Genomic DNA, 14,924 nt, shown 5'->3' on the forward strand with positions numbered 1-14,924 from the left:
GATATTTTCACAGCTTAAATCCAAAAAATGCGAAAATGACTTGTAAAAAAGGTTCATAATGACACAACCCCCTCTGGTTGTTGTGTCATTTGAGTTTTGCTCGACCTCTTCGCAGATTTCAGGCCTCTGACAGGAACTTCCACCTGAAGTGTCAGTTTCACCATTATAATAGTTTTGCTCCCTTGACAGATTCTCTTCACCTCAAACAACTGCTCTTCATCATCGGCTCCAATCAGTCCTGGTGTCCCTCAAGGTTCTATTTCAGGTCCACTTCTATTTTCTCCTTTCATGCTTCCTCTAGTCTTCTGGCTTCTTCTTAGATTCTGTTGAAGTCTCTATTCTTTCAATCTTATTTACTTTTATCTTGTTTGTCTTTTATTGTCTCTTTCGTTCTTTTTTATTCATACTTTAGTTGTTGTTCTGTTGCCATTTTTTTGAAGCTCTTTGGGCCGACTCCTTGTTTTTAATATGTTAAATGACTTGATTAGTTAATGGTTAGTTAATTGATTTGTTTTCATAGCTTCCAATGGGGACATGACTCTTACGTTGATTGAGTTACATGCAGCAGATCCGCTCTTTAATACAATTTGTGTTTTTGGAAATGTAGCATTTATTTGTAAGTTCTAACTTTTGGCTTGAAAATGAACATCAGCTGATGTTTACTGCACATTTATCTGCATCATTGTATTCACCAGGAAAAAAAAATTCAAGGTTATAATAAATAAACAAATGTAGAAATATTTTGAGATCTTCCAAAATATTGGCACCATAACTGACATGGTCACATTTATTTGAAAGATTCCTGTTCATGTATATCAAGTATTTCTACTGATACTTAAAATAAATATTCATGTTGAGTTGATTTTGCTGATTGTTGACATGGAAAATAACACAGACACAGTTCTCACAGTTTCTCAAATGAAATGAACAGATGAAATCTAAGTTTGAGTTAAAAAATATTTGTAGTTAAGTTGTGAAAATGATCATTATGTCATCTTTTCATTGTAGCTTATAAATTGTTAAATGAAGGTTATGGGGACATGACACGAGTCCATCAAAGTAAAAACGGAAAACAGAAAAATATATTTTATTCTATGAGCCATACTCACTTGAATTAGTGACAACTCACAGGAAGCGTTGAGTCTGTGAAGTCATTATGAAGTCTGTGTCTCCCCCTGCTGGTCAGCTGATCACATGATAAGTCGTTTTTAGGCTTGAAAATGAGAAAATACACCTCACGCAGTAATGAGGCGTTCAAATGTTAATGCACCATTCATTTTGATTCAGTTGACTTTAAGTCAAAACTAATATTGATGTGCAAATACTTGATTTAGAAATCCTGACCCATGTTTAAAACTGTTGTTTTTCAGGTGAGAAGTTGTTCACGTTGGATTTTGAGTTCTGCTTTCGATCGTTTGTTCTTTTAACTTTTTACCCTCGTTAATGGTTCTTGAGTGTTATTCCTCCTGATGAGCTTCATTACTCGTTATAAAAGATGAGCGTTTCCTTTTTAACATCATGAAATAAAAACGTAATACAATTTACATCAACATATACAGGCTGTTAATAAATCGTCTGACGTGTATCTGCTCTTATAAAACGCAGGTGGTTTTATATATTTGTTTAATTTGAATTTAGTTATAATTTCCATGACGTCATTGTCACATGTCCAGCTTTGCAATATGTTTACTGAAAGGTTCAAATCAAATGTTACAAACTGGGTCATAAATCAAACAAACTAGAAAATGTGTTGAAAGAAAAACAGTTGAATGACGTGCACATGAAAATATAAACACTATTAACGTTAGTATGACGTCACCTGCCTGCAGGAGCCCCGTGCAGACACTTGATGGCGCTAGTGATGTGTGGTTCTATAGCTGCTGACCATTGACTGAAGAGGAAATTAAATAAAGATGATATTTCATTATATTTATCATTTAAACCGAGTCTGGACCTGAGCTGTGCGTGTGTGTGTGTTTCACTGAGATTAATAACAATAGTTGAGACAGCTTTTAGTGAGGCAGCGTTTCCCTTTCAGAATAAAAGAGGGAGGATGAAGCAGCTGCTCTGATTGGATGAGGAAGAGGAAGTTCAAAATGTTTGAGTTAGTTTCTGAAAATAACAGACATTTGAAAACAGGATGAAATCTTTTATTGTTTCAGAATAGTTGATCAACAGTGATGCATCTTTCCAAGGTTCTGTGACAACATTGTTAGAGCTTATGATTTGTATGAAGACAGGTTTATTGATTTCATCTGAAAGGAGATCACTTCTTCTTGGAGCCTTCCAGGCCGCTCTTCTCACAGTCGATGAAGAAGTCGTTGCAGGCGACGGTCAGAGCCGCGACCAGAACCACAAACTCCTGGAAGTCCACTTCCCCGTCCTGGTTTTCATCCAGCTCGCTCATGATCCTCTCCACCACCATCGGGTCCTTGCTGGCCTGAAAACACAAACATCAGGCTAAAGAAAAACAGAATCTAACTAAAGAGGAATCGGTTTTAAAAGATCTTATACTAATGGTGATCTCCCTGCATGGTCTTAGAACAGGAAATATAAGAAAGAATCCAGTGGTTGAAGCCATTTCCACAAACAGATGTGTTCTATGGACATTAAGCGCTCATATATAATCTTTACTTTCTTTTGTCGAATCCTAAAACTACCTCGACTGAATCTGCTCTACACGACAGAGCAGCAGCTCTACGTTCAGACAGATACTCACAGACAGGAGATCTGAGAGCTCCTGCTTCAACAGGCACTTCAGTTCTCGTCTATTCAGCTTGTACTTGTCTCCTTCTTGTCCCGAGTACGAGTGAAACACTCCGATCAGGCTCGTCATCGCCTCCTGCAGGTGGCCACTCATTGTTTCTGTCCTGCAGGGGGAGAAGACAAATCAGGTTTCACTACAGAGCAGGTGAAGAAATGAGACATTCTGCAGGACTTCACCTGAGCAACTCAAACCATCATGATCCATTCATCCTTAATGTGGTTAAGTGTTAATTGTTGTCCTGAGATAACGAAGGAGCCATCGATGTCTGAAGACTGATCAGAAGATTCAACAACACGATGCAACTTCTACTCAGTGACAGCGCCCCCAGGTGGTGATTAACTCTGTTGGTCTCCGTAGAGAAGAAAAACCTGAATCTATCTCCGTCAGTTCTTCTCACAGGAGATTGAACCCACTTACCAGAGTAACATAAAACAGACGTTCAGGGATTCAAGAAGAAAATTCTCTATATTCACATTCACTGAACCCTCAAACTCTTTCTAATCAAAAGTCTAAGTACGAAAGTTCTAGAATAAAAACAGACACCAACAGGTAGAACAATCGCGTGACGTGCACTTGGAAACTGAGCTTTAAATGATTTGTGAACACATGAGCGTGTTCTCCTCAGATTTCATATTCTGTTTGGTCCTGCTGGAGCAGATCAATCCTCCATCTGCCGACTGATGTGAAGCTGCAGCAACAACATCAAGAACTGAGCTGAAGAGAAGTCTCATGAGAACGAAGCACAAAGCTGGAAAGCTACAGAACGTTTCTGAGACCACATCCTCAGAGCGTCCTCGTTAAACTCTGATGAAACGTGTTCCTCTCTGAGCTGAACTCAGGTGGAGGAGTTCAAACTGACCTTACACCGTCAGACACCTGAGAAGCTGCTGCAGCCTCCAGGAGCCGCTGGAGGACAAAGGCACCGACCTCCTGCTGGGCCGCGTGCACACGGATTCAGATCCTGCATTAAGTTACATTCAGTGGAGCCCCCTGGAGAAGTTTATATTTCATACAGAGATGTACAGCTGCAGTCTGAGAGCAGGTCACGAGCCACGTTCCCTTCATTAGGCTCCATGATTGCTGCTAATAATTTATTTCTTGGAGCTAATTAAAGGCTCTTTGAATGTCAAATGCAAATCTGGTTTTAATTAGCTGAAGCAGAGACGAGCATCAGACTGCAGACGCCACTCAGCAGGAAACAATCAAGTCAAACACACGGTCTCCTCTTCCTCTCTGTGGAAGCAGCAGAGGAGACAAACAGCAGGAACTCACCTGGACGCTGACGGCTGCAGGTGCAAGTGGCTGCAGCTCACACCTCATCAGTTATAAGGGCTCCTCTCACCTGTGTGCAGGTCGGCCGGAGTGACGCCCCCCTCTGGTGGACTCCTGCTGCTGCACGGTCACCTGCTGCTGCAATATAAGGTGAAGAACACAGAATATAAGGTTTAATCTGTCAAAGCAGGAAACAGCTGGAACACAATAAAACCTGATAATGAGCCGTTAACGGTGACGTGTTTAACTCCGTCCTGCAGAAACTTTATACAAATGTTTTATCGGCTCATGAATTTATGGAAACGACTTCTCATTTAACAGATGAGGTGAAACATTAACAGGAAGTCTCACTGGGTTTATTGTCAAATCCAAACTGACGGCTGCATTTATTCCTCTAATTTCTCTTCAATCATAAATACTATGATACCAAATGTGCTGTTTTATGTTTTTCTTCTGTTTGATTGTATCTATATTAGATTTTTTAACGAATGTGCAGCAATTTGTGTTACATTTTATACATGAAGTTATGTGATATGAGTGTAGTTTTATCATTATTTCAGGATATTTGCTGTCGGGGGAACAAACCACACTTCTCTCTCTCTTCCAGGTCCATGTAGTTGCTGTTCTGAGGATCATAACATGATTTTCCTCTGCAGTTTCCCAGCTGTCTTAACAGTGCAGTTCTCTGAACAGACATATTTTCTCGAGCTCCTTAAAAGCACAACCTGTCTGTGGTTCCTCTGAGCTCAGCTTCGTGTGCTCTAAAGGAAACAGCTGTTAAATGGACCATGAGCTGCAGGTGCTCTGTCCGGTAGGTTACAGGTGTCAAGCTGAATACGTGATAATCTCTGTCACAGGTCGAACATAGTTTGTGTGAACGGTGTTTAACCTTCAGAGCTGAAATGGGTTTTCTTTGTCTTTGTTTGACGTGTGATGGCTGAAACGATTTCAGAAACATGACATGTTTGTGATTTGGTCATTTTAGGTCACATCTGCAGGTGAAGAACTCGGCACAAAAACACATTGTGAGCTCTGAACCCTGTTTTCCTGCTTCGTGTTCACACTCATACACTTGAGTGACATTTTCCTGCAGAGTCGTCAGCCACTCTAACAAATAAAACAATTTTTTCTTGTCGTACAGCTTCTACCTTCTCTGGTGCTCGTCACCCGGCTCTTCACTGGAACGCCATGTGCAGCGATTCAGCCTGAATGACAGAGCAAGTGGAGAAGCAATGTAAATCTAGAGCAGGTCAGTCAAATGAAATGTTCACTGAATGCAAACGATCAGGATTCATTTGCATCAGTGTCCACATGTGGAGGATATGAACGTTTTATTGATGCATGATTCTGGTCAAGCTAAATTAATTTGTTATCAAATGGTGGTAAAACTGATCTGAAGTCTGTAAAATGCACAACATCAAATTAAACCTACAATGTCTGAAAGTCTTAATCATACGGTGAATTCATTTCTAACTAAATGTTTCTGAATTCAACATTATTGGAATTAATTATTAATGGAAACCTGACATGACCTCACATCAGAGACAGATCTTTTCTTTCCTTGGTTTGATGAATTCCCGTTTGAAGAATTGGGGGGGGGGGGGGGGGGGGGGGGAGTCATCAGACACAGTTTAAAAAAGGCAGGAAGGCTGTTTTTATTAAAATCACAAATAAATACATCAATATTGCATCGTGGGAATTATAAATGTCCAGCATTTAACGAGGCATACAAATACACTTTAAACATCCTAAATAGAGAAATTCTGAAAATATAAAAAAAGTCTGTCAAATGCATAAATGTTTCTATATGTAAAATACTCAGTGTATTTGTGCGTCTGCAGCTTTTTGTGCTGCAGAAGAACATCTGGAACTTTCTGCTTTTGTGCTGTTGTAATAATTTTAAGCTGATTTTGTAACGTGTCTCTTTGTCTTTGTAAACCGGTGATGACAACTTCAGAAGATCAAGGGTGTCATCTACATTCCGTTTGTAAACTCTGCAAATAGCCACACAACCACATGATAAACAGAGAAACAATAATAATACACAACACTCATGCAATACTGAAAGGAAGAAGTCATTTAGAAAACAACTGGCACAAGTTCAAAGTATCATAAATACAGATTTTACAATCGTCTGCTGTAAAAAAACATTTCAATCATAAACACAAAACATTGTTATTTATACCAACACGTCTCATGAGGGAAACAAACTGTGTGTTTCCTGTCAATCATAAACCTGTAAACACGGATTCAAAGTTTCACCTTTAAGCTCCAGCTCTCGCTGCATGAGTCGACATTTTAAAAGCTTCTAACGACGGAACACGTTGGATGTGAAATGAGTCGCTATATAAATAATAAACTTCAACTTATCTGATATTATTCTCAATAGCTGTGGAAAAGCTTAAACAATATGCTTTTATCCGTTTTTAGCAAAAAGGTCTTAAACATTTCCCATGAAGTTTCGTGCAGGGTCTTTATATATATTTATATATAAATAAATGTGGAGCCCAGGCAGTGGTTTGAGCTCCACTCAGCCTAATGAAGCTGTATCTTCACAGGCCTATAAGACAAAAGGCCCAATCAGATCAAGTTCTTACAGACATGCACGTGCACGTACTCGATTAACACTGGAGCCGCCACTTCAACACTCAGAGGCCGACGGAGAAGCCACTTCAAGATTATGACTTAATTAGCACATATTCAAAGAGGCGATGCATCGAATTCCCAACAACCAATCTCCACTTTAAACTCAGGAGGAGCTGGATCCAACGATCTGCTTCCACAGTGATTCTGACTCTTCTGTTCCCGGACACGTCAGTAATTGGTCCACGGTCCCCAGAACACCTCGTATCAGATTCTCTCATGTGGCCTTTGGCTCAGCTGTGAGTCATCAGAGCTGGAGCAAATTATGAGCTGGTACCTGTGAGAGCCAGGAATGTAAGAGAGACCCATCGGCTGCACAGACCTGTCAGCACCTGGTCACCCGGCTTGTTATCCAGAGCGCCACATGGGGGATCTCATTCAGCGCCTGTCAACAGGACGCCGGCCCCGGACGCTCACAGGCCGTCCGCTCTACACTCTGCAGACAACATGACAGATTCCCACAGGCGGCTCCTGATCAAGTTATTCTCCGTCATCTTTAATGAGACGTTGGGTTTCACTCCCACCTCGTTGTGACAGGTAACTCGAGTTCAGACCTTTACAGACACTTCAGTTCTTTAACCTTTTCTTCAAAATGCCACGAGCGGTATTTGTGTTCGGGGATTTGACAGCTTGTTATTATTCCTTTCCATAGAGTTGACTTCTTCTTGATTACACTTCACTATCTTTGCCCCGCTGTCCTCTTCAGGGCATCTGATCACAGAAACAGATGGAGTTCTGCTCTGGACGCTCTGGCCCCCGTCTCCGGGCAGCGTCGGCCTTCCCAGGACACTCCTCAGCTGCTCCCAGAAGAACGGCTGCTGGCTGACCTGCTGGGGCCACTCCAGGTACGTCTTGGTGCTCAGCATCTTCTTCAGCCTGCAGTACTTACTGGGCAGCGAGCTGGGATCGATGGGCTCCTTAACCACCAGGATGACATCACTGAAGGTCTTTCCCATGGCCCTCTGCTGGGCGAAGTACAGCTCGTAGTTGCACCAGTCGCTGTTCACAAAGTGTCGGGAGAGGACGAATATCGACTGAGGACGGAACGAGGAGAAAGGAAACAAAATGAAAACATTAGTTATTGAAGAAGACTTGAAACCAGAGACTGAGACATAAACTCCTGAGGACAATGTTTACTGCGGTATAAAGCGAGAAGTAGAGTTATTTTATATAGAAACAAGCCAGTGGAGTCGCCCCCTGCTGGTCATCTGAGAGAATACAGATTTCAGGAACTACTGCATTTGCTTCAATTCCAGTCCCACACAAAAATGTTGTAAAACGCCCTCTGGTTCTGGATCTGCCTATTTGTACTGATTTAGTCAAAACATTTCCAAACATGAACGTAACAACCTACTTCACGTTTCTGATATCTGTCTTTTGATTGACTTTATCTGCCTCATCCAGCTGATTCAAACTTTCAAACTTTATTTATAACCAATTTGCCAAAAATGTGCGTGTGTTGTGAGCAAGACAATGATAAAACTACTTGTTTGTACCTTTCGACTGTTTTCAATGTTCTCAATGATGTTGTCGATGATCCACCTTCCCGGCATGAAGTCCCTCTCATGGATGCACAGACGATACGGGTTTCTACTGTTCTCCAAACAGGGCAACAGCTGGTCCCTCACCCAGTCGGCATCAGCATGGCTGTAGGAAATGAAGGCGTGATACGTAAAAGTGCCCATCGCCCCGGCTGCTTTTTCCTTGTGCGCTCTGTATTTGGCTCGGATGATCTGATACGTGGCTTTCGTGTACCAGGGAAGGTCGAAGACGTAGCAGATCAGCATCAATATCAAGATCACCGCTGCAGTGGTGGCCACAGAGATGAGGATGACGAGTTTCATGTCACAGGCCACTCGACTTGGCAGGTATTGGGATACGACCGTGTTGAGGAAGGCCTCCGGGTGGTAGCACCTGTAGTTCCACGGCCAGTCGGTGAGGTTGACCGTTCCCTGTGACATCGTCTCCTGGACGAAAGCGTGAAGCTCACAGGTGCAGTGGTACGGGTTGTTTCCCGCCCTCAGGCCAGACAGCTCAGGCATACCCTGGAAAGACGCCTTGCTGATGAGGCCGAACGAATTCCCGTCCAAGGCCAGAAACTGCAGGTGCGGACTTGTCCACTTCGATGGGATGAACTTGATTTTGTTCCCACTCAGCAGGAGCTCTCTCAGCTCGGTTGCCTTCTCAAAGAACGTCGTGTCCAGCTGGTCCAGGTCGCAGTGGGACAGGTCCAGGTGCTGCACCGTGGTGGGCAGACAGAGGAGGGCCTCACTGACGAACTGGTTGTGGTGGGCGATGAGATGAGTGATGTTGGTCCAAACGCAGTCGCGACTGTCTTCAGCAGATCCCAGTTTGTTGTTGCTGACGTCCAACACCTTCAGCTGCCGGAAGTCGCTGGTTAGCACCGACAGGTCCTCTAAGCTCGTCAGCTCGTTGCTGCTGGCGTTGAAGGTGTGGAGGTTTGGCATGGTGCCCTTGTTTTCACAGCGCTGGTTGAAGATGTAGCCACTCTGCAGTCGACAATAGGAGATGTCCAGTAACTCCACACCTTCCATCTCCACCCAGGAGTCGCAGGGCACGTAGTTGAAGTAAACGTACCGAATAGAAAGTTGCTTGATCTTGTTGAACCAGGTGAAGCGCCAGTCAAACCGCAGCACATCAGGATTACTGATATACCTGAAAGAAACAGATGGTAAGAATGTGTGCAAATGAATATGAAAATACTCTCCTCACGTTTTCAGTGTCCGGTCCTAAAGTGCATTTCACTCACATTCACTCCTCTGTCAATTTGGATTATCCAATTAACCAATTAACCCCAGTCTGCACGTGTTTGGACTCTGGGATGAAGCCGGAGTCACAGCAGAAAAAAACGTGGTTCACGTTTAATCTCACGACACTTCTGCTTATGGTTCTGAAAATTGCTTCAGCATAGGTCATAAACCCTGCCTCCTCCAGGTTAATGGACGGGACATGGATACAAATAATGGCCTAGTCTATATGTCATCTCTAGATGGTTCTAATCACACTGATGTTTGTTGAAGTTTGGTTTGAATTAGTATTCAATGATATAAAAACAGGGTGAGATGTTGTGACCTCGATATCGTGGTTTCATCCCCTGATCACTTCTGCACATTCTCTCCATGTGGACACGTGACATAAAGAGGAAGAAACTCACCAAAGATCCAACTTGTCAATCGTCAGGTTGGTGATCCAGGAACTTGCTCCGGTGTCACTGAATGTGGGTGAACGGGCGAAGTCGATGTACTGAACCCTCAATCTTCTGATCAGGCCGATCTGTAGGTTCATCAGAGCCATCCTCAGGAGATGCTCATTGAATTTCCCCCTGTGGATGATTAGCTGAAGCGCATTAATGTCTTTCAAACCCTGGAAGATGTCCTCCTCCCCCGTGTAGTACATGTACTCGAAGAGGTTGCGGAACTGGATGACGCTGAAGTTGTTGTTGGCGATGTCGTGCAGCATGTGAACGAGAACGCCCGGCTGCTGATCCACGGCCATATCGAAACCCATCTGCCTCGTCCGGATGACCTCCAGACTCCCGGGCTCGTAGTAGCTCAGGTTGGAGGAACACTTGATTGCAAAACTTTGTAGCCTGATGTTCTTCAGCGGCAAAAAATCTGCTTTCTTCAGTCCCATCACCAGGGGGCCCCCCATCGACAGAACCTGGAGTTTGACCAATTTGGAGAAGCTCTCAGCCAGAGTGGCGTGTTTGTAGAGGTTATTGGACATGAGCAGCTGTTTCAGGTCGGACAGAGGCGTCAGAGCGCCGGCCGGGATTTCCTCCAGTGAGTTGTTGAAGACGTTAAGACTCTCCAGCAGTGGGTTGTGTTTGAAGGCATCCGTGTGGATGTGTGAAATGTTGTTGAACTGCAGCTGCAGGATGCGCAGCAGAGGCAGCCGGAGGAGGTCGTCAGCGTGGACAGCTTGAAGGTTATTGTAGGAGAGATCCACATCCTGGAGGGTGGAGGGAAGCTGTCCCCGGGGCACGGCGCTGAGCTGCCTCCCCACGCAGTCTGCCGAGCGGCCGGAGTTGTGGATGCGACAGGTTCGAGTCGGGGACACGAGGGCCCCGAGGAGCAGAGAACTGAGCTGGATCAACTTCCACATCATCACAACAGACCTGGAAAGAAACAGGAAGCATTGAGCTTATTATTAAGTAGATGGACGACATTTATAATGTGGTGGAGGAAGATTTTAAGTAAAAGTACAATTATATATATATAGAGATATAACAGCCTGGTAAATGTACCAAATAAGTTGTTCTACTTGAGTAAAAGTACATTGGTACTCTCCTTTAACTTATTTATTCAAATAAAAACAATGTATTCAATTAAATAATTATAATTAGGTACAAATACATCAGTTAGTACATTCAATTAATTATAATTAGGTACAAATACATTATCAAACAGCAGCTTCCTCATGTTTTCTTCTTCTGCTTGATTCTGTCACAATCTCATCCTCGTTCCTGTCTTTCACTCGGCTCGTCTTAAATCATAGATGTCTATTTTCAGAGTTGTTAAAGACACACAATAAAATATTAAATAAATATAGAATAAAATAATCAGATCACACACACACTCACACAATGCAAAGGGAAACACATCAGATATTGAACAGGCTTCACTGGTCCCCTGTGATACAACTCACACGACACTGCACTCACCCAGTTTCCTGCTCAGCACCGTGAACACTGACTCTCTAGAATCCCTCCTCTCTCCTTTACTTATATGACCCAAGGCTCCACGCTCACATGTGAGGAGCTGTCAAACTTTACAACCACTCAGCAAGCAGCGTTGGTTTTATCTCATCCACAGGAGACGTGACTTGAATAAACATTGATCTCTGTGTGGATAAGGGTGATATAAATCCACCGCTCCTTATTTACCTGAAATTAAAGGATGTTCCGGTTCCTGTTGTTGTTTTGAGCTCCTCCAGTCAGGAGGAGGGAGATGTGTTGTCTAATGTCTCCTCATCCTCCTGGAACTGTTTCAATATTGAAGTATTAATAATGAAACCATGTCATCGTTTGTTTTCTAGATAAACAAAATAAATTAAATATTGTTTCGGTGAATTTTTGTCATCCTGTGTTTACAGCCTCTTCCTTCCTCTTCCTTCCTCTTCCTTCCTCTTCCTTCCTCTTCCTTCCTCTTCCTTCCTCGCCATATAACGTGAGGGACAAACCACAAACCCCCCCGTCTATCTGCCCTGGTCAGCAGTGAGCAGCTGCTCGTGGAGATTCACACTGTTGATGAACATTGATAATATTGACTCAGTGAAATCTGACCATAACAAGGTTTGGGAACTGACGCAGACTTTTGTAAAGTGCGAGTTCTTTGTGTTTTGCACTTGAAGTAACCACCAGGTGTTTGGGTTGTTGGTTCACTGCAGGTCACCTCCATCACCACTGGTTAGCCTCTGGTTGTAAATGAAAGGAGCAAGATGGCGGTGCCCCTACCACGGATTCTCTGGCTTCATCTTTTGGAGAGAAGTGTTGTCTGTTCTTATATTAAATGTTTCAAACCAGAGATTTGTTATGCATTGAATTGCAGGCACACACACACACTCACACACATGTACACACACATCATCATAATCATCATCATCATTATTATAACGATTTAATGAACGCTTATGTATTTTATTCCATTTATTCAGTGTAAACAAAATATCTGGTACAAATTCAGATTCCTTTTATTCCATAATTAATTTATCTATAATTAATTTATCTGTCAGGAACAGTTTGATTCTGCACACATACACCCCCCCCCCCCCCCCCCCCCCCCAGGTTGTGTTTTGTGGGCGATATGCATATGAGTCATGTGTTTTTAATTGCTCCTGGATCACTGTAATTCCCCTTCTGGGATGAATAAAGCACTTGATCCCGTGGCTACGCTCACTGATCACTCCAGGATGTGTCAGAGGTATTTCTGGACAGTGGGTGGAAGTTGAAAGGCGTCGTCCAACTTCACGATCGCTCTTTGCTCCGAGCTGAACAGAAAATCTGTGTCAGGGCAAACGGAGGTCAACAGAAGCCGAGTGTCCCGCCTCCCCACATCCACCCAGCTGGTTTGACATTAACCAGCCTGCAGCCTGTCTGTGAACAGGAGAGGCTTGCATGGTCAGGTTGTGTTGACACTGGTTGGTCCTGTGCAGCCTCATCTGTGAAGAATGTGCACAGAGATGCTGCCAACTGCTCACTCTTGCATGTCTGGGTTCATTTCCTTGTTTTGAGACGAGCAGCGTTGCTTCATCTCAGTGTCAACACACAATCAGATTGACAGGTTGAACAGGCCGCACAACCTGAGCCACCTACACAATAAACACACACACAATGCCGACCACCCGGTCAAAGGCTTTCACACGCTGATAGGCTCACTGCCAGCTTCTTATAGAAAACTGGAAAGACGAGTGGGAAAACCCAGAGAGAACGTGCGAGGGAAAAATGAATTGTTTCTGCACCTTAGAGATAAACTCTCCTACTTTATTGTTCACTGTTCATCCCGGGAACCAGCTGCTGACGTGTAGAGGACGGAAATGAAAGTTAATCCTGAGTCCGTACACATTTCACAGTAACAATGTGAAGATGTACACATTCATTCAGCCTTAATTTTGAGGTGTGGAACATCTACCTTGTTATTCCACACACACACGTCTTTATGTGACTCGCATCTCAAGAAATGTTCATCTCATCAGCTCCACTTGTGTATCCATGAGGGCCCAGTGAAGAGCAGTTTTTTGAATTGGTTCAATTTGGACACATGATATTTTCAACGTGTCTTTTCTTCCTCATCCTCAGATAAATCTCATCAGTGGCTGAAGACCTGTGGATGGTGATTATTTTGATAATCTGATTATTATTATTTTACAATATCAGACTGACAGACATTTATGGGACTTGCAGGTGATGAAATCTGTTATTGCTGCAATAATCATAAACTCACTTCCTCTTTTCTCTCCAAGTCAAAAGCAAAACTCTTTTTATTTTCTACTCTAAAGCTCCACAGGGTGGAATTATGGTGCTTTAATTTTGAAAAGTTCTGAACTCGGGTCTGAGGATTGAGACGATGAAAAAACAACAGCACAGTAATAAAGCCAATTTAGTTTTGACTATAAATTCTTCACTGCAGATAAACCAGGTAGGATGAACACAGTTTTTTCTTCTAACTGCACCATAGACTGTTTATCTATGGTATCTGCACACGTGGAAGTCAATCAGCAAACCAGGGCGTCAACAACCGGCTCGATCACTGATTAAACTCTTTAATAAGCTGTGAATGGCGTCATCCAGTCACCTGAGAGCTCAATCACTGGCTCTGATATTTACCCAGCAGTCAATAGTTGGTGGTAAACACATGAACGTGGCAGCAGACGTGTTCTCACTCGGCTTCTATGAGGTTTATGTGCAACGTACAAACAGAGAATCCAAACTGTGAACACTCGACTCCCTGGTCAACATGTCCTCTCACATCTCCGGTGTTAAAGCAAAATTAAATATGTACTATGCTTGTATTGTGCTTAAAAGCGCAGAGATGAACTGATCATCTTTTCTGGACCAGTCAAAACAAAAACATGACACTTTACGAGTGAGCTGTAAAAGTGTTTTATATGTCAAGATAAACTGTTTATTGCTATTTTGATTTGTCATAAAACGAATAATAACTTATTGTTAATCATCACGTGGGTTTTCTGACGGTTTCATATCCCAGTGGGACTTGTCATGATTTATTATGGCCTGAGAAATTTATGATTTTCTTCATTACAGAAACTAGACTCATGAAACAAGTGGAGCTAATAACATCTGCACCTTGAAATCCTCTTTAGGTGTTTCGGCCTCAGGGCTCTGGTACTGAAGGTTATTAGTTCCAGCTCCGCTTCTCCAGCAGCAACTGACAAGTCAAAATATATCTTCATGTGAGAAGGTTTATTTCAGAGGGACTCACAAAATGACTCTTTCACTAAATAGGTTTCAGGTTAGAAAAGAAGAAGATGAAAGGGGTTTCATGGAAAAACCGAAATAAGGTTATAGGGAAACGTGATGATATTCATCTCATCACGTAAACTTTGTTTTAAGTCACTTAAAAGGACGTTTTAATAAGTGCTGATTTAAAAAAACAATGTAAAAAGATGAGCCAACAATTTCCTTCACACACGTTACTTTGTGCAATGAGCCGACGTCAGAACAACCCTCTATAAACCGGTTTCTCTTCTTCTGATTTGCACA

The 14,924-nt window shown here is 42.8% G+C and overlaps 1 protein-coding gene across 1 annotated transcript; it reads right to left on the reverse strand.

The window, feature by feature from the left end:
* Nucleotides 1-2,134: 2,134 nt before the first annotated feature.
* Nucleotides 2,135-10,820, reverse strand: tlr18 (toll-like receptor 18). Its single transcript, XM_053432204.1, has 6 exons — nt 9,858-10,820; nt 8,179-9,358; nt 7,286-7,716; nt 4,110-4,259; nt 2,720-2,870; nt 2,135-2,440 (listed from the first exon to the last, which is right to left on the reverse strand). Exons 1-6 carry the CDS (start codon nt 10,808-10,810, stop codon nt 2,267-2,269), a joined length of 3,039 nt encoding a protein of 1,012 aa, XP_053288179.1. The 5' UTR covers nt 10,811-10,820; the 3' UTR covers nt 2,135-2,266.
* Nucleotides 10,821-14,924: the final 4,104 nt, after the last annotated feature.

Source organism: Pleuronectes platessa, chromosome 10 (genome assembly GCF_947347685.1).
Source record: "Pleuronectes platessa chromosome 10, fPlePla1.1, whole genome shotgun sequence".
Taxonomy (NCBI): domain Eukaryota; kingdom Metazoa; phylum Chordata; class Actinopteri; order Pleuronectiformes; family Pleuronectidae; genus Pleuronectes; species Pleuronectes platessa.